Below are 21613 nucleotides of genomic sequence, written 5' to 3' on the forward strand. Positions count from 1 at the left end.
AAGTTGGCCTTCCACTTGATGGATTCCGCTAGAATTTTCTCTAATGAAATTAGCAAAACTCATTGTCCAATGTCTCAAAGTTTAGATGATATGCATGCATCTTTACCTGTTTTGAAATATAGGCCCCCATTTCTTCTTAATCTTCTTGTTGTTTGATTGATGAGGACTTACTACCTCTGATTTGGGTCCTTTTTGTCGCTAGGCTTCTAGCCCACTCGAGTTGGCCCATGTAAGTCTATTTCCAGATTTGTTTACACAACTCAGCCTTTGTGGTGCCCATCGTGACCCACCTGCTTGCTAAAGATTTTCTGACTCGTCAAACAATTTGAGAGTACCACTCATTACTCCTCGTTTCACTACTAAAAACATTCAGTGTCACTTGCTGAAAGGATCAAAATGTCTTTTGTAAACCAAAATGCCCCCTTGTCTGGTTGAAGGAAATTACCATCTCATTTTCTAGAATTTTTTCTTCTAAACACAATGTTGCCCCCTTGTACTGGTCATTGCCCCCAAGTGTGCTTTGCCAGCGAGTTAGACAAATAATGGTTTTAAAAGACCATTCTCTCATTTTTTTTGTTCATTTTGGTGAAGGAATATGGGTCGAGAATAAAGCTTGAAATCTTGATCTTGCATTTTGAAAACAAAAATTGTTTCGATGTGAGCCTAAAACAATTTGCTTTTGAAATCTTGCAACTCCTTGGTTATTTTGTTTCTTGGAAAAGAGATTATTTGCTCTTGTGTTTGGTAATGAGGTCTTCAGTGAAAATACGTCATGAGATGACCTTTTGTTTTTATGGGTTTTCAAAGTGAAGGGCTCGAGAAAAAAGCTCGAGGTTTTGTTTGAGAAAAAAACTTGTCTCTTTTTGAACATTCATTTTTATCAGCATGAATAATAATTAGTTTATTCTTGATGTCATGAATCTTATGAAAAAGTATTCTTTGCATTTTGAGAGCATTGTTTATTGTTCTAGGTTGCTTGCTTGCTTGATTAGAAAGGACTTCTACATGCACGTAACGTAGGCTGTGGTTTTTGGCTATGAAAGAAAAGGATTCATAAGGCTCAAAGAGTGTTTCAGGGTTTCAAAGACTGAAGATCACTATCAATAGTTTGACTATTGACATCATTCATGTTTTCTTTTGCCGTTCTTTGATTTGCCCTTTTTTTTTCATAGCTTTGCTAGAGCATACTCACTTTATCTTGGTTATCACTTTTTCATCCCTAGCATGAGTTTCTTGGGCTCTTTATGCCTTTTTGGCTTTCTCATGGCTTTTTCTCATTTCTCATTGAAATTTTCTCTTGCCCCCCAGTGTGGGGTGTGATCCTAGTCGGGATTTTTTTCATGAAAGAAAAAATTATTCAGGCTCAAAAAGGGGTAGCAAGGGATGTACTTATTTCAGAACGTGAAAGGAATAACAAAGATGGTCTTTCCTCATTTCAAGCGCAAGCAGTTAAGATCAATAAACTTTGATCTCATCCAGTATGATGATTTGGTCTTTGCAAAGATGCATTTCATGAGTCATGAGTAACGAGTTCACTACATACCATTATTCATACATTTAAAAACACATGATCTAAAAGTCATAAAGTTTATTCATTTCTCTCCTCTTTTTTTATATTTAGTCACCTCAATGATGGAGTTGCTTGATTCACTTGTCATTCTACAAGTAGAATGTCAACAATGAACATCAAAATATTTTTGAAATCAAAATGCCAGATCAATTTTTCAAAACTCCAATAGGGAAAGAGATCAATTATGTCTATGAGATCATACGGGGTTGTAAGGGTATATTTTTGGGTTTTTTTTTTTTTTTTTTGCAGGCACCTTTTATGAAAAATATGCAAAGAGAAATCATTGGCCCAATCTTATTTATTGATTTGATAAAGACTTATACATCATGGATAATATTTCTTTACAGAATCGGAGTTCACAGGCCTAACTACGTCTTCCCCATCCATTCTTGTTAGCATCAACGCCCCTCCTGAAAATGCCTTCTTCACTATATAGGGTCCTTCATAATTGGGTACCCATTTACTGCGATCTTCTCCTGGTAGTGACAGAATTTTCCTCAATACTAAATCTCCTTCTTTGAACTCTCTTGGCCGAACTTTTCGGTCATATGCCTTGGCCATCCTTCTTTGATACAATTGGTGGTGACAAATTGCTGCTAACCTTCTCTCGCTGATCATATTTAGCTGCTCGTATCGTATCTTGACCCAATCAGTCTCCTCAAATCCAGATTCCATGAGGACCCTTAAAGAGGGAATTTCTACTTCCAATGGTACCACTGCCTCCATTCCATATACTAAAGAGTATGGTGTAGCCCCGGTTGATGTCCTTACCGCTATTCGATACGCATGGAGAGCATAAGGAAGCCATTCATGCCAATCTTTGTAAGTAACCACCATTTTCTGAACAATCTTCTTTATATTTTTATTAGCAGCTTCTACAGCGCCGTTCATCTTAGGTCTATAAGGGGACGAGTTGGAATGCTTGATCTTCCACTTTGTGCATAGCTCCGTTATCATCTTTCCATTGAAGTTTTGAGCATTATCAGTCACTACTCTGTCGGGTACACCGTATCTACAGATTAGATCTTTCTCGATGAACCGCTTGACCACTTTCTGAGTCACATGGGCATATGAGCAAGCCTCTACCCATTTGGTGAAGTAATCAATTGCTACAAGGTAAAACGATGTCCGTTACTGGCTTTTGGATTAATAGGCCCAATCACATCTATTCCCCACATTGCAAAGGGCCAAGGAGACACCATGTTAAATAAGGGTGCAGGAGGCGCATTGACTTTGTCGCTATAAACTTGACATTTGTGGCACCTTCGGACAAAATTTATGCAATCCTTCTCCATGGTCAGCCAAAAATAACCTGCTCTTTGCATCTGCCTAACCATCATGTGTCCGTTTGCATGGGTAGCACAAATCCCTCCATGCACTTCTTGTAGGGCCTTATTGGCTTCCAGATCACCCAGACACCTCAGCAAAGTCCCATCAATTGACCTTTTATACAAAATCTCCCCATCTATGTAGTACTCCATGGCCATTCTTCTCAAGGTCCTTTTATCTACCTTCGAGGCTCCCGACGGGTACTCTTGATGCTGGATGAATCTTTTTATATCCGTGTACCATGGTTCGTCGTCCGTTTCTTCTTCAATTGAACAACAATGAGAGGGAGAATTTCTGATCTCGATGCTTATAGGTTGAATTTTGGCACCACAATCAATTATAGCCATAGAAGCTAAGGTAGCTAACGCATCGGCAAACTGATTTTTGTCTCTCCCTAAATGAGTAAATTCTATTTCATCAAAGCTTTCAGCCAATTTGGAGAGGTATTCCTGGTATGGTCTCAACTTTTCATCCCTTGTCTGTCATTCACCTTTTACCTGACAGATTATTAGCATCGAGTCTCCATATACTTCTAATTTCCCTACCTTCATCTCTAATGCAGCTTCCAATCCATGGATGTAAGCTTCATACTCAGCTGTGTTGTTTGTACAACTAAAGTGCAGCTTTACTGAAATAGGATATTGCTTTCCTTCTAGGGAAATTATCACAGCACCTGCCCCGTTGCTCGATACATTTACTGCGTCGTCAAAATACATGGCCCACCAACCACTCTTCTCTTCCTTTTCCGTTACTAGCACATCTTCATCAGGAAAGTCAAAGTTCAAAGGCTCATAATCCTTAATAGCATTATCGGCTAAATGATCAGCAATTGCGCTTCCTTTTACTGATTTTCTTGTCATGTAGATGATGTCGTACTCAGCCAGCAGTACTTGCCATCTGGCTATTCTACTCGACATGTATGGCTTTTCAAAGATATACTTTAGTGGGTCCATTCTTGAGATTAACCAGGTGGTGTAGTATAACATATATTGCTGCAACCTCTTCGCACTCCACACCAGACTACAACATAACTTCTCTACCATACTGTAACGGGATTCACACTCGGTGAACTTCTTACTCAAATAGTAGATGGCTTGCTCCTTTCTCCCTGACTCATCCTGTTGCCCCCAACACACAACCCATAGCTGATTCGGTCACAGTTAAATACAGGATGAGTGGCCTTCCGTGCACGGGCGGTACCAACAATGGTGGTTTTTGTAAGTACTGCTTGATCTTATCGAAAGCTTTTTGACAATTTTCATCCCATGTCCCAGGATTCTTCTTTCGGTCTTTGGAGCGGGCATGTCTTGTATGGCTTTTACTTTGTCGGGGTCCACTTCTATGCCTTTATTACTTACCACAAATCCTAATAATTTGCCTGATTTCACCCCGAATGTACACTTTGCAGGATTCAATTTCAACTGATATTTTCACAACCTCTCGAACAATTTCCTCAGAGCTAGGATATGGCTTTCTTCATCTTTGGACTTTGCGATCATGTCATCCACGTAGACCTCAATTTCCTTGTGCATCATATCATGAAAAAGTGATAGCATTGCCCTTTGGTATGTTGCTCCAACATTCTTCAATCCGAAGGGCATTACTTTATAACAGTAAGTTCCCCATGGGGTGATAAATGTCGTCTTTCTCTTATCTGCTTCAGCCATTTTAATCTGATTATAACCGGAGAAACCATCCATGAAAGAGTAAGTGGAACTCTTAGCAGCATTGTCCACCAACACGTCTATATGAGGTAACGGGAAGTCATCTTTCGGGCTTTCTCTATTCAAATCCCGAAAATCCACGCACACTCTGATTTTGTTGTCCTTTTTGGGAACTGCCACAATGTTAGACACCCATTCAGAATATTCTACTACCTCCAAGAAACCTGCATCCCACTGTCTTGTTATCTCTTCTTTTACTTTGAGCAATACATTAGGTCTTGTCCTTCTTAGCTTCTGTTTGACTGATCGGCAACCCTCAATCAAAGGTAACCTATGCACTACTATTTCAATATCCAAACCGGGCATGTCAGCGTATGACAAGGCAAAAATATCCACATACTCCCGCAAAAGGGCGACCAACTCACTCCTCATATCTGTAGTGATCAACATCCCTATTTTCAACTCCTTTTTGTCATGCTCGGTACTTACATTTATTAATTCTAATTCCTCTCTTGCAGGCTCCCATGCATGTTCGGATTGTTTTATAAGCTTCTTGAACTCCTCAATGTCCTCTTCACCATCTTCTTCCTCATCCATTGAAGTTATAGTTTTATCAAAATTAGGCCAATTATTCTCAATGCAATGGGTTTGTAAGTTTATCGTTGTCTCGCTTTCAGATTCCCTGAAAGCGGAAGGTGCCTTTGTTATGAGTGCATAATGGAAAAGGTGAAACTAGAAGGCATGATGAAGGGAAAAACAAAGCATGATCTCATTAAAACATGAAATGATAGAAGGGCTCAAAACAAAATCTAGTTGCCAATATCTTGAGCCACGATTATTGGCAACGTAAATTTATTCAAACAAAATGCAGCAAAACATGAAAAGCAAGCAATCAACAAATGTTTACTTTGTAAAGATAATTGAGACTTCTTGAATTTCCCAATTGTTCAACTCTTCCCCTTCAGCTAATCTTCTCACAAACTCAGGTAGACCATTCTCTAGAGCACTCACAGTCAGTTGGGGTAGTTCTTCATAGGGGCTCTCTTCATCTTCAAAACCCCATTGGGGTTCTTGTTTGTTGATCTCTTCTAGATAGTGGATGGTAGCACCGCTAAATTCTTTGTTCATCCTCTCAATTTCACCCGCAGCATTGATCACTTGTGCAGGTCATGGGAATGTTATGTGGATTGGAGGGATCTGGATTCGACCCTCATTAGGCTCCCTTCCTTCGATTCGAGCCATCCTCCTTTCTCTTTTAAACTCAACCGCTCTCTTGAAATCTTCCTTTCTAGGTTTAAAACCTAAACCGAACCTCTGATCGGCGCATTTCATCTTTATTACGTTGATCCTCTCAGGCATTCCTGTGATAGGGTCATATCGGAATGGCAGTCCATCCTTCAGAAAATATTTAGCAGCCATCCTTACAGCCTCAGAAACCTCTGGTTTCCTTCGCACTGTATTCTCAGGTACCCATTCAGCATTTACTACCTCAAATGCATGTAGGTTTCCGTCCTTACTCTCTTCAGCCTCTATATAAGGAATCGACACATTTCTCACCATAGTTAAAGCCTCTTCAGCCCTTACTGTCACCAAGTTCCCATTGATGATAAACTTAACCCGTTGGTGTAATGAGGATGCAACGGCTCGTGCTGCGTGGATCCAAGGTCTTCCTAACAACATGCTGTATGTGGGATGAATATCCATCACTTGTAAAGTTACTTGGAATGGTTGGGGGCCAATTACAAGCTCAACATCAATATTTCCCATAATCGGCCTCGGCGAACCATCATATGCTCTAGCCGTCATGGTACTTGGCTTCATATGAGAGACGTCAACTGGCATTTTATCAAGCACATGCCTTGGCAACACATTCAAGGCGGAACCATTATCTATCAGCACCTTGGCGATCACACAATCCTTACATTTCACAGTGATATATAATGGCTTATTGTGACCAGTTCCTTCATGATCTAGTTCATCATCTGTGAAGTAGAGATAGTTAGTGGCTTGAATCCTTCCCACCAAATGTTCTATAGAATCCTGTGTGATATCTTGAGGAACATATGCTTCGTTAAGGACCTTCTGGAGAGTGTTTCTATGCAACTCTAAACTCAAAACTAATGATAATAGAGAGATTCTGGCGGGGGTCTTTTTCAACTGGTCTACCACACTGTATTCACTGTGCTTCATTAGCTTCAAGAATTCGTTAGCCTCCTCATCGCTCACTGGTTTGTTGACCTCATCCATCTTGGCCAACTCCACCACATTCTTTCCTTTTGCCCTCCTTTGGTCTTCTAGCTCTTCAGGAGTATAGCACCTTCCACTTCGGGTTAACCCCCCAATTTCAGCATGAAGAGTAGGAGCCGGTCTCGTGATATGGAAAGAATAACCATAACTGTGAGGCATGGCATTATAATTCTCATTAACTGTGCTCACAGGTCTAGCCAAAATCATTCTTGGGGGTCCTCCCTCCGTTGGTTGATATCTACAAACTTCAACCTTTTTGTCAAAACCAGTCATGGTTCCTACTAGATGTTCTTCGGGCGCCCCTATCCTCAACACTCCCAACGTCATCATGTCTTCTACTTTCGCCCGAAACTCTTCACAAGAGTTTATATGGTGTCCCATATGCTGGTGATACTCACAATATTCACCCTCATGTTCTATGGCTTGTTTTTTGATGGGTGCTTTGAGGTACCCAGCCTGTTTTAACATTTTATACAATCTCTCCATTGTCAACTTTAGGACATTTGTACCCCTCTCTTCTTCTTCCAAAGCATTCACTCCACTTCCAGAAGCGTGGTGCGGTAACGGGTTGGATTTTACATTCGGAAAATCATCAAAGGAAATCCAACCAGCTTTGATGAGTTGGAGGATTCTCCTTTTGAAAGACACACAATTGTCAATATTATGGCCGCTGATACCAGCATGGTACTCACATTTTTGGTCTGGTCGGTACCATTGAGGAAAAGGTGGTTGCAAGGGTGTTAAAGGAACAGGTGTTACTTGGCCAATGCTGAGCAATCTTTGATACATCTCACTAAGAGGTATGGGAAGTCGGGGCAGTTCTTCTTGGTTTGCAGGGAAGTTTCTGCGTGGGTGAAATGTGTTCCTTTGGTGGTACGGGATATTTTGGGTATTTGTTTGGTTTTTTACGTTGGAAAAAACGTTCGACAAAAATTACGTTGGATGTGGGAGGAATGGTCATGAATGGCCTGAAGTTGTGCTTTCTTCCCTTACCTTCACCTTCGACGTTGTGGATGTTAGCCTTCTTCTTGCGTCCAACAAAAATTTCACTAGGCCTGAAGTTGGTTCCCCAGTGGAGTCGCCATTCTGTCGCACCCGACATCGCGGCGGCCCTAAAAATGATACAAGGAAAGCACAGATATCTGGCATCTTGTTCTTTTAGAAAAAAAGGTCTTGTTTGGGGAGTCGTCACCTAGTATTATGGTCACTAGGAACCCTAACTGGTCAACAAAAATTCTATGGTTCGGGACTGGTTACGTAAAAGGGAAGATATTATCACCCCTTAAACGTTCTGCCTAAGGCAAACTGCATTGTTGTTTTTTGTCTTAAATTGCTAATTTTTTATTGGTTTACGTTCTGATAATTTATCCACAATATTCCTGACTCTGGCGTCAGTGAATATTCAACTACGGATAATTCCAACTCTGGCGTTGGTAACTATTACGTAGCAATAAAATAAATATAGATTAAGATTTTTTATTCCTGACTCTAACGCTAGCGAATAAACAAACAAGCTAAATTCATTTTATTACGCGTTCACATATTTTTTATTTCTTATGTAGTAAAATAGAAAAACAAATAAACAAAACAAACAATTAAATCAGTGTTTTTATTTCTGACTCTGGCGTCAGTGAATAAACCAATAAAAAATTTTTATACATGCACATATATTTTTTATTTTTTTGCTAAATAAAATAAAATATAACGAATAAAAATAATATAAATTTAAACCAGTATTTTATTCCCGACTCTGGCGTTGGTGAATAAACCAGTAGATTTATATTATTTTTATTCATGCGTACACATATTTTTCTATTTTTTTATATTTTTTATATTTTTTTATTTTTTTATGTTTTTGGGGCTGGGCCCAGCTCAGCCCACATGGGCTGGGCTAGACCCAGCCAGCCCAGCCCGGTCACTGGCCCAAGCCAGTGACCCGGCTGGGCCACACTAGGCACGCGTGATCTAAATCACGCGTGCATGGCCCTGTTATTGAATTAAACACAGACGGTGAAAATGAAATAAGGCAAAGCGGGGGAAACAAAGCAGAAGACTTACCTGGTTCGTTTGCAGGGAATTTGCGCGTGATTGCTGAGGACGACGCTTCTGCCTTCGACTTTCTTCTTACTCCTTCTGCTTTTCACGTTGTATTCCTTTCCTGCGTCTCTGTTTCGGTTTATTTTTCTTCGTTTCTTTTGCTCTGTTTTCAGAACGAACCTATGCTCTCTCTCGGTCAGTTTCGTTTTTTTGTTGTTTTAGGCCGGTATTGGTGAGGGAAAGCCTCACTTCTGGTATGGGCCTTAACCAGAAAACTTAGGAATCCCTCTGGTTTATTTGTGTCTGTCTTGTTTCGGGTTTGTTTCCTCTCTCTCTCTCTAACCTCGCTCCTCTTCGGTGCTGCTCGGTTTATATAGGGCTCGGCGGGTTGATAACGGGCGGTAGGCTAACGGTCGGCCACCATTAAGGTGCCCATAACTGAAGCCAACGGACGACGATTACTGCTGCAACGTTCCTCCCTCCATTACTGCGGAAACGGTCACTGGCTTAAAGGAGAAGAAGATGAACAGCATCTTCAAAACGACGTCGTTCGGCCATTTTTCGTTTTGATCCATGCAGTTTTGAAAGTCTTGTAATTAAACCCCTGGTTTAAATTGTAATTGGCCCCCTGCATTTGCGCGCCTTTTTCAATGTAATCCTTGGATTTTAATTTTGCAATTTGGACCCCCAATTAACCCCAAACTTTGCTATTTCTTCAATTAAGTCCCTGATTTCATTAATTTAATTAAATCCAAAGTCCAATTAAGTCTAAAACTTATCAATTCTCTAATTAAACCCCTGATTGGATTAATTAAATTATTTCCAAGCTTAATTAAGTCTCAAAACTTATTAATTCTCCAATTAAACCCTTGATTGGATTAATTAAATTAATTTCAAGCTTAATTAAGTCCCAAAACTTATCAATTCTCCAATTAAACCCTTGATTTGATTAATTAGACAAGTCAAAAATTTAATTAAATCTTTAAGCTTCCAATCATGTTGCCATTAACCCAAATTTTAATTCATTCTTCATTTATTTCATTTTTATTTTTTTCATCATTATTATATATATATTTTTTCATTATTTTTTATTTTTATCATAAAATTAAAATAAAAGGGTTAAAAATTGGGTTATGATAGTTATTATTCATGCATTTTTTTCATTTCATTTTTACTGGCTTCGTAATAATACTAATATCATTTTATATAACTATGTTGTTGCCATTTTATATAGGTAAGTGTTTGTAAAACATATTTAAGAAAAATAATAAAACATTGTGTTGCTGAATTTTAATGTGTGAATATTTCTTTGAGATTCAATGAAATTTGTACACGTATGCTTGATTTTGTTGAGTGTTTAATTTTTGGCATGCTATATTTTTTGTTTGATTTTTAAGAGCATTTTTATATAAATAAAAAAATAAAATATGCATACTTGTTTTTGTTAACTATATTATATTTGTGTGTTTTGATATTGTTTGTGAATATAAAAATGTCATTTCTTATTATTGCCTTTATTTATAAATATATTTGATAATTTTTTTTATAATATATTCTTTTCTATTGTGAAAAGATCTGGCTTGGGTCAATATGACCCCAAACAAGCCCAACAAACATAAGCGGCATCTTTCATGACATGATAAACAAAGTGGATCAAAGTTCAAAGCTCATTTTGTTTCTTAACATTTTCAACAAAATCTCTTTTTAGGGATTAACATTATTTTTTCAACATGTCTCCTTTTTTAACTGAGACCGATGTCAAAATTTTAAAATTAAATACGGGTTTAACACCCATTTTAACAATTTTGATGGAGTATCATTTTAAGGATCAACATCATTTTTTTTAAATGTCTCCATTTTTAAAAGGGATTAATGTTAAAATTCTAAAATCATATACGGGTTAAATGCCCACTTTAAACAATTTTGATGAAGTCTCTTTTTAGAGATTAATGTTATTTTTTTGACAAGTCTTCTCTTTTAAAAGGGACCAATATCATTTTTCAACAAGTTTCTTATTTTTTAGGGACCAATGTCATTTTTTGATAAGTCTCCTATTTTTAGGGACTAATATCATTTTTTGACGAGTCTTTTATTTTTAGGGATTAACGTTAATGTTCAAAATAAATTGTGAATATGCTCAGAATATTATAGCATAGAATAAACTTTAGAAAAATACAAGCAACAATAACCTTTCATCTAAAAGTATGTGGTAAGAGTGATGTCTACCTTCCTTTAAACATAATTAACCCAATTCTCGAATATCTCAAACCAATGCCACTTTTAGGAATCCTAGTTTTCTTTAATTACTAGGTGGTGACTTCAATTATTCTATTTCCCCCCAACATCGTTCTTCTTAAAAACAAAAACAACCCCATCACCTCAATGTCCGCCACAATGTGACACGTCTAGTGCATGTAATGAAGATGTATGTTGAATTATCTGTTATTGGAATAGAAGAGTGTAAAGTTGTTTATGTATGTCTACAACAACATTATACTTAATGAATGAGTTAATGGAGATCTAGAAGATCCGGAGTTCATGTAGTGGGGAGATCAATTATTCTCCTTGTCTTGGACTTTCATTCAATGTGGAAATTATTTTTAATGAGAAGTAGAATGGAAATGAACTAGCTTTTTATTCAATTCTCTACAAATGACTCCATTGATAAAGTTGAGAAAAAAATTCACACAAACAGGGGACCTTCCATGGATGGCATCTTGGGCTGGGCTAGCTTGATCATTAAGCTTGACTAGTGGTTATACGATTTCCAAGAAAAAATAATTTTTATGAGGAATAGAGAATTCTCTAATCCTTAAGACAATAGATGTATGGAGAGGAAGAAAATATATAGAACGAGAAAAATAAAATGAAGGTTAGGGAATGCGTATCTCCATTTGTTTGCCTAAAGATTATATTGCCAAGCCTAGCTTGACCTGACTTTCAATGTGTTAGCTTTAGTTGGCTTTCAATGTGTTAAAGGTGGTGTTTATGGTGGTGAATGCATTCTCTAGACAATGTCTAGAATGATCCTATCTTGTAGGCTTCACTATACTCTTTCTTGCTTGCCTAATAACTAGGGTATTTAAACACCTAGATTTTAGAATTTCTTTATAAAGAAGGAAATCATATTATTAGTGAAGAAATTGGTGCTCAACCTTCAACTATTCATGTCAAATAAATAATACAATTTTTTTTAGTTGAAGGGAAATATCTAAATACATGTCTTTTTTTCAATAATTCATATTTGTTTTGAAGTTCAATTAAATCAATTGAGGGCTTAATTTTGAAGAAAAAAAAAATTAAGGGCAAAATTAGGTAGTTTTGCAAGCCAATAAACTAGATGAAGGATATGAAAATGTTTGGGTTTATAATTCATTCAATTAGAAACTTAATTAGAGACTTAATTGAAGAGAAAAATTGAATTTTTAGACTCAAATTGACTGAAATTGCATCAATTGAAGAGCTAAGGATGAAAGTGTAAAAGGTGCCGATATTGAGCGACTGACTTGAGTTCAATCAGGGTGAAATTAAAAGAAGAATTAATTTTCAAGGTCAAATTGATAGAAATTGTATACATTGAAAGTCCAAGGATAGAATAGAAAATGGCGCTAATGTGCAAGGACTGATTTGGTTTCAATCAAGGGTCAAATCAAGGAGAAAACCATGATTAAGGATGAATTTTATTTAAATTGGAACAATTAGAAGTACAAGGACTAAATTAAAAGTTGAGAAAAAAAAATCTTAAATGAAATAGTGTGTTTTTGGCCTAAATGGCATCGTTGTTTTAGGCGTGCCTTCTTCCCCTTCCCCCCACAGTTGGTTTGCATAGTAACAATGATATTATTGGCTTTCATTTTCATCTTTAGGGTGGTACAACCTTCAACCATTTGTTCTTTGTTTTACATGGAAATTATTGAGAAAAGAACCTACCCAGCTGCTCTACTACATTCATACATCATTTTTATATTAATACTTGCTCCATTCTTCACGTGCAAAGGAATAAAACTGGTGCCAAATGGGCTAACTCAAGCATTATTGAGCAAATTATTCAACAATGGTGGGTGTTCAAGATTGTTCTAAGAGGATAAAAAAATAGATTTGTTCCACTTAGAAAGGTTAGTTGCTATGTGTAAGATCTCATGAAACCTTTTGTATTCATTCTTGCTTTAATTTTCTTTAGCAGTCAACCAGGACGCTAAAGAAATACTAGGATCATTATGGCCCACCAAGCAACTTGCTTGGTGGGAGAAATTAACAAACAAGGACTTGTGAATTTTGATGTTTTTGTTTATTGTAACTAGTGATTATCTTGTTATAATTGCACCTTTTGAGCATGTGAGTCTTTACGGGAAGAATATGCCACAGCTGCCTATGGAGACCCAGATTTTCACTAATTTCTATGATGTGATGTGCTGCTTTTACTGATTTGAACATTAATTAATGTTATCCAAGTTGATTTGTTTCCAAGTTATGCTTTTCTATAACAAAAATTTCCTTGTTATCATGAATCACCATCTTGAGGTGACTGGTGAGGTTTCTTCTAAGAAATATGGAGCATCTAGTGTAGCATGGGAAGTCAAATATAGGTCAATATTAAAGATTCTTTTCACGTATCTTAAAATGTGATGAACCATTTTTAAATATATAACACTCGAAGCATGCATGAATTTGAGAGACAAAGTTAATATTGTATGAAAGATCAGATCGTGTGAGTGTTAGGTACTGCAAGGCACCAACAAGTCCATGAAAAGAGTGTGGATCTTCCAGTAACGTGTTATTTGTTGTGATTCTAGTCTTAGCTTAAAGTGGTGTGTTCATGGGTTTACATTCCACCATATATATGAGCTTGTTTAAGGATGGTAACAACATAGTGTGATTGGGAAAGGTGGAGACCTTCAGATGTGTGAGTGATCTCAATCCCAGGAAAGTGATGAATTGGTCCCAAATATTTCATTGCAAATTTTGAACACAAAATGTGAATGAAGTTTGTAACTAGAGTAACAGAAGACCTTGTGAAAATTATATCATCAACATAATAAAAGAAAAAAGAATTAATGTATTATATTAGAGTAAAAGATAATTAGAGATGGGTTTGCAAGGCTGCAAAAGAAATTATGTTTAAGAAGGAATGTGCCAAACTGATCAAACCAAGCATGATGTACTTGTTTGAGATCATAAAAAAGCCATCTAGAGCTTACAAACATGTGATAGATATTGAAGATTTGTCATTCTCAAAGGTTCTATGTCTTCTGAAATTAAACTATGTAAGAAGCCTTTTTTTACATCAAGATGATGTATGGATCATTTCTGAACTAATTTTATGGTTATAACCATGCAAATAGTTTCAGGTTTGATAACCGGAGAGAATGTCTCGATATAATCCAATCCATCAACTTGGTGATATATTCTTTTGGTACCACTCGAGCTTTAAGACAATCTAATGAGCCGTCTTCACACTTGAAGTTTGATTTTTCTTACTCTTAATTTGTGTATAAATAAGCAGCTAAGTTTATGTTATATGTGTGGAGAGATAAGAGAGAAACACTACAAAGAAAAAGAGGGTTTGTATTAAGAGCTTTTGTTTATTTTGTAAGTTTTTTTTTATTGAAATAAAACAATATGTTTTATCTCCCTGAGTGTTTCAAAGCCACCACTAGTGATTTCTTCCACCAACAATTTGAGGGAGTGTTTATCCTCGTCATTGCAATTGTTTCGGGTCTCCTTGTCTCTCCGGTTACTCCCACAAATCATGCTAGGTTGGCGGGGTTCTGCTATTGTTAATATGTGCATTCGCCCATCATTCTACTGGTAATTTTTTTCAAAGAATGCTTTTCAAGATTTTTACTTTCTTAGAGGATAGGAGTTTTTCCCCAGATAGGGTAGAAAACTATTGAGAAAGAAAAAGGAAGAATTTGCTTCTTTTATTATTTTGCTCCATGTAAATTCATAACCAAACTTTCTCAACGGAATCTTTGTGATTAATGGATAACAAAAAAGACAACAAACACCATTGCACCAAATGATACATTCCATGCTAGAAAATACAATCACATTTCTGGGCTTTCAAAAGACAATCCAAGCATGCTAAGACAAGGTTTTTCATGACCTTCTTACTATGCAAATTTAAAAGCAGCTACCACAATACCAAGCTTTGACCTATGATCATGGAGTCATGTCTTGATCCATTTTTGGAACCCAAATAAGAGTATCAGTAGCCAGAAAGTGACAAACAGCCGGTCCTGGTTTAATTTTGAGAACTTCAAAGGCCATATGGTCAGGACTCCAAGCTGATGTGTTCAGGTGGCATACGGTTACCGCTTTCACTTCTGCGCCATCAGCAGCGATTAATGGAACCACATAAACCTCTGTGCCTTCGATTACATGGCAATAATGTACTGCATAAGGATATCTGATCTTATGACACACCGCTGCTTTATGTTCTCCCCTCATTTCCGCTTTTGCCGAAACAGTATACTCTTGCTTCTTGCCTGGTTCAGTTGAGAGTACCTGAACATTTTGGCCAAGCCTCGCAACATTAAAATCAATTAATGACTCTAGAGATGTAGCACAATATTTTTCTTCTCCTTCCATGTTCGGGCTCTCGCAGTATCCTATTTCATCACTGATAATCTCAGCCTCTTCTGAGTTGACTTGTAGAGAAAAGTACTTCAAAATCTCCGGAAATTTGTCACTTGAAAATGGTATAGACTCTGCGACTCGACGAGGCAAGAAACTAACCTTGGTTCCACTGTTAGTAAAAAGCAATTTCATCTTTTTACCTGGATGGAGATCGTTGTACAAGTAGAATATTGTTGAGTCGGGGAGAGCAGATTTTGCGGTTTTTTTATGGCTATCTTCTCCATAGTGTTTTCCATATTTTTCACGAGCATCAACGCTACTTTTTTCGCCATTAGCGAAATCTCTGATCACGGAAGGATAATAACCAGGTTGTAGAGTATCTCGAAGGGCTTTTGGCAATGGAGTGTTGGGCAACCTTGAGAACCAATACTTCTCAGTGGGTGGAGAATTATCGCCCGGGAGGAAGCTGGGCACTTTGGTTGGTAAACGGACAGCAGTGGAGAAGGAAATGTGGAGGGAGAGAGTTAGAAAGAAGATCAGGAATGGTGCACCAGAAATGGCTGGAGACATTTTTGAAATAAGTAGATTGATGATTGATCGACTCGAGGATAGTAAAGTAGAGAGCTGAGTGACGTTATTTATAGGGAGGGGGAGGGGATCAGGGCAACGTTTGCATATTACTTTAATAATTAAATTAATATTTTTTTCAAAGGAAAAAAAAAGCTGAAAGGTTTGGTGACTTCATTGCAGCATCCTCTCATATAAATTCCCTTTAATTTCATTTTACCATTTATTTATTTTTAATTGCATCCTTGTAAAGAGGTTAAATGGGATTTTGGGCTCTTGAGGTGTCAAAATGATGTTCTAGCATTGAATTAAAACTTTATTTGGCAAGATATGGTTCAGTTTTGTTGGTTAATAAATTGAATTTTCCATGACCCAATTAATTTGACAATACAACGGATATGCATAATCAGTCTTTTCTAGAAAAAATCCCTTTTAGTTTTTTTTCATTTTTTATCCCTATAATTTTTCAACAATGTGTTTTAAACTCAAACTTTATTTTCTTTACATATAAGTTCTTGAGTTTAAAAAAAATAAAAAATAAAAACGGTCATCAAAAACTGGCAAGGAACAGAAAAAATATTTGGTTGGCAACACACTAACAACAAAAAGATCATTGTTGGTGTCAATGAATTCGTATTCTTGAGAGGAGTTCAATGACTGTAGTGTTTTCCTATAGAATTGCATATTATTCTAGCAATTTTTAGTTTATTTTTGGGGGTAATGGGTGGATAAGTACCACTGACCTGGAGGAAGGTGGATACCTTTTTGGGTGCAGGGACACTGTTAGCCGCCATTGTCCTGTGGCTTGTAGACAACTGTGTAAAAGTTAATGTCGAGGGAGAGAGTAGGAAAGAAGACCACTGTCATTGCATGAGAATAAGCTGGAGATATTTTATGAACAAGTGGATTGAAGATAGTGTACAATAATGATTGGTAGATAATGTAATAAAATGTCGAGAATACAATTATTGCAATAATGTGTTTTTGGAAAATTGGAAAAAAGAAAAAGAAAACTAAAACAAAGTTTTTAATTTTTGAAATTTATATTGATTTTGAAAAACACGTTTTTGAGGTAATCTACAAATTCTGTTTTCAAGTTTTCTGTATTTTCAAAATAAATAAAAGACATAAACAATCTTTTTTTTTCCTTTTATATACAAGCATTATTTAGCAATGTAAAATATTAAAACTAATTTTCTATTATATTTATATTTAATTAATGTCACAAACTCTAAGCATTTTTATTATAAATCTAATATAAACATTTTTCAATTAATTATAAATATTTTTCTAATAAAAGATTATCACAAATATAAAATATTAGGATATGATTGTAATCCTTATGTAATTCTTATGTGAAAAAATATGTCTTTATTTTCAATAAATAAACACATTTTTTTAATATATTTAACAAACTCTTAAGTATCTCTAAATTAAATTATAACTAATTCTCGTGTAAGAATTAAGAAATAGAAACATCTACCATACCGGGTGATCGATGGTGTATAATTGCTTTTTTTTTTATAAAAAGAAAAAGAAAATAGTCAAACAAACTGGAGTTCGTTCAGGCCATTACTCAAATGGGTTGAAACAAAAAGAAAAAGAAACGAGAAGAGCATTGGCTAAAAACAGGGGCAAGAGAAGTAGGACCTAAAATTCAACAAAATAATATAAGTAGGACCTAAAATTATTAAACATTTTATTGTATATGTTTAATAATTATATGTAGTATTGATTTTATTCGTATAAATATATTTAATTTTAATAAAAAAATTATTTATCTTTAATATTCATCGAATATTTAATTAATGAATCTAATTTTTGATTAATGAATAAAAGTGAAAATAAAGATATTGAGACAAAAAATATTTTGCAAAGAAAATTATAAAGTTGTTATAATTATGAGATTTATATTATATCAAAGCATTGTTACTAAATATTCATGGTCAATACTCTATTAAGATTGGACATTAATTAGAGCTATTGAGAATGATACATGTTAGATTTTTCCTTTACATGTTATATTCTCCACTTTAAGTAAAAATTTATAAAAGAAAAATTTCAGTAACTTCAATAAACTAACCAAATTAAAATAAAAAATATATTTAAGTTTATACTATCCTTAAACCTTGAACCTTGAAAATCATTCATCGACCTGCAATTTTCATTCAGGATGTTTGGAAACCTGAGTCCATTGAAACAATAAATTTCATAGACAATTTAAAGGTCAATGTTATTGTTCTTGTAGCCTTAATGTTTGCAAACCTAAAGGTCAATGTTATTAAACATGTCGTTATGAAAGCAAAACAAACTTACATTGAAAGGTCATCATTCCACCAGGCCTCGTGCTTGTGGGTAAATGGATTCTACTGTGAAGGAACCCCCCTCTCTGACATTGCAGTATTGCACTTGACGAGCCCGCGTCGTAAGTCGATGTTTGTGCCTCAAGTGCCTGTTTTTGGCAAGTACCTAAAGACTCATGGTCGTCAGCATCGCTGCTAGAAGAACTAGCAGGATCTTATCCTTGCGACATACAATAGACTTTCTCTTAGGAATCTACACAAATTAATGGATAAACAAATTAAACAATTTCTATTTTAAAAAAACATTCGGCAGCACCTCCCCTATACGGGAGACTACCCAAAATTTTTAAACCTTCAAATACACAACATATATGCCACAAACCAGTTCATTGTATTCAATTACTTCCAACAATTTAGCATAATTCAATTTCGTAGAAAATTTTTATTTTCTACGTAATAATATTTTTAATCCTAAATTTACAAAAAATCATTCTAAATTTACAAAAATTCAAAATAATAATTAAAATTAATCTTACGCATTTAATTGAAATTGAATAACAAAATTGAAAAAAAAAACTAAAATTCAACAAAATAATAAAAAAATTATTTCAATAACAACTAAAATTCAACACATTTATTAATTCATAAAATTATTAAGAACATAAATTTGAACAAAAATAATGACAAAAAACAAAAAATAATGCAAAAAGAAACACAAAAATAGAAGAAAAAGGAATGGAAAATTCTTACCTTAATGGCATACTTAACTTTGATTGATAATTAAAAAAATAAAAAGAAAAGAAAAGAAAAGAAATTGTTAATAAACCCAATAAAAAGAAGAAAAATGAAGAAAGACAACATACCTAAGGATGAGAAGAGAACAAAATGCTTGATTGCGGTTGAGAATGAGAGAGAGAATAGAGGAGAGAAAGAGAGAGAGAAATCACTATGTGAGAGGAGAAGAGAGAAGGAGAAGAAGAAGCCCTGTCTATCTTAATTTTAGTCTTTTAATTTAGTTTTACCACCAAAATCACAGACGAAAAATTAAATATTAATATTTTTAGAAAGCCATTGAAATATTGCCAACATTTTTCATTGTCATTGGGAAAAAAAGTGAATAGTCAAAAGAACATTAATTAACATGCATTAAGAAGTGAACAGTTCTCATAGTCACTAGAATACACCAACAGAAATATTTTATCGATATACCTGTACATAATGAACACCGTGAACAGTGCCAGAGAAAAGAGGAACAGTTTATATAATCACTGGAATATTCCGACGAACACATTATATCGGTATACCAGTATGTAATGTACAGTCTATCGGTATTTCTATCGATGTAAAACAGTGTCTGATGCTAAATTATATTTATATTTCCTATCTATCCATCTTGTAAGTACTTAAATTCACAATTGCACACACAACACAAGAAAACAAATTTGCATCACAATAATAAAATAAATATTTCATTATCATTCAATAATAAATTAACATCATTGTCGTTATATTTAAGTGAATTTCATCCATAAATATTACATTATAGTTTATAGCATTACACATTCGTGTTGTGCAAACTAATCAAAATTGTCTTCTCCTTTATCAATTGACTCGTCCTCATCTCCATCACAATCTTTTATGTTGATTTCATTGCTATCATCTTCATCGACTTATGAGTTTCCACGGATCTCAAAACATCATTCAACCCCCAACGTCAACGTCAACAAAAATATTCTCGACGATGCAAAAATTTGAAATTTCTTCTAAGGGATTAGACGGGGCAACTCGATATAAATCAACTAACTCACCAAGTTTAAAAACATCATCTCCCACAGTTAATTCATCGTTTTCATCTTGAACAACCTTGACATGACCCCTCGAGTTTGGTTTTCACTATGAATCACTAATGAACTCTTGAACGATGCTTTCTAAAGGAAGGATTGTATGTGTAATAAACTTGCTAACATTGTTTGGCAAAAATAAAAATATCATCGACATTGCAGAGTTTAGCCTTTAAATTAATTTTACAATTGTTTTCCTTACATTTATGTTCTCATTACATCTCTTAAGATTACGGTTCATTATCAAATCATAACGAACATCACAAAATTCAATTTCAAATATGGTTTATTTTCTTCCGGATGTCAAGACATGACATTATAAAATTTCTGAAGGGAAGGAAACTGGATTTTTCCCTTAACATAGCTAAATTTCCCTGTTTTGTGAATTTGCCAAATCTATCAGGGGTGGCAGCTCAACCTCTCATCGGATATATATATACTGGAGATTTAGACCTCAAAATTAAGCGAGATCAGACTCGTTGGAAAGCTAACATCCTAGACTACAACTTCTATGAAGGAACCCTCTCCGAATTGTATCGTATTTAAGCCCAAACCTCTCAGGAATCAATGAAACAAATATACCCAGTTTTACATCAGTGGATTAATTGCATCTCCAACTATCCATTTTCCCTTCTTTCTCTCTAAATAGCTAATTCCATGCCATATGTATCGCAACCTTCATAAATATGACCTTTTAAGGCTGTTTGCACAACTTTTACCCTTCTTCTTCTTCTTTTTTTATTTTTGTGTACAGTGGCCAAGAACTACCTCAAGAAATATACATATCTTTTACGTTAACGATTTCCTACCTTTCCCAACCAACCGCAAAACACGTTATAGGCCATACATGTGGCCCATAAACTCATAACCTATGAAACTGATTTACACAATCCCCATATCATTAAGTTATCTTGGCTCCCTTCTCCTTGCATGTAACCGGCCACTCACCACTCTTTTCCTCACAATTTCCATACTTATTTCTTGTAATTTCTCTTGTTAAATGATGTTTTTCTCCTACAAACTTGTCTAAGACTTGTAAAATTTGTTAAATCTTGGTGTTTTCTCTCTCAAATTTGATGGAAAAATCTGAAAATCTCCCCTCCTTTTTGTGTGTATGCTACCGGTTTTGCAAGGGAGAAGAAATAGGGTTTTTATAGTCTCATTTCTATTCTTTTTCACAATTTGAACCACCCCTTTATGTCTTTTATAATTAATTTTTTGTATTTGTATTATTTCTATATTTATTATTAAAAATTAAATTTTAATAAATTTTTCTTTGTCTAAGTTTGTTCTCGAGGTTTTACATTAGTTTTTCTATGAGCAGTACTTATCAACGCTAGAATTGAAAGTATTTTTAATTGAATATTCATTGACGCTAGAGTCTTGAATATTATAGGTTAACCATTTATGACATAGCACAATAAACCCTTATCAATTTAAGACAAAAACACCAATGCAACCTACCTCAAGTTAAAC

General features: G+C 35.3%; 1 protein-coding gene across 1 annotated transcript; it reads right to left on the reverse strand.

The window, feature by feature from the left end:
* Positions 1 to 14803: 14803 nt before the first annotated feature.
* LOC18097749 (BURP domain protein RD22) lies at positions 14804 to 16052 on the reverse strand. Its single transcript, XM_024598803.2, has one exon. The coding sequence runs from the start codon at positions 15994 to 15996 to the stop codon at positions 15010 to 15012; it is 987 nt and encodes a 328-aa protein (XP_024454571.2). The 5' UTR covers positions 15997 to 16052; the 3' UTR covers positions 14804 to 15009.
* Positions 16053 to 21613: the final 5561 nt, after the last annotated feature.

This window comes from Populus trichocarpa, chromosome 4 (genome assembly GCF_000002775.5).
Source record: "Populus trichocarpa isolate Nisqually-1 chromosome 4, P.trichocarpa_v4.1, whole genome shotgun sequence".
Classification (NCBI taxonomy): domain Eukaryota; kingdom Viridiplantae; phylum Streptophyta; class Magnoliopsida; order Malpighiales; family Salicaceae; genus Populus; species Populus trichocarpa.

What these genes read in the sequence shown, in the direction of transcription:
- LOC18097749 (XM_024598803.2), bottom strand. Translation starts at nt 15,996, where the DNA reads ATGTCTCCAGCCATTTCTGGTGCACCATTCCTGATCTTCTTTCTAACT.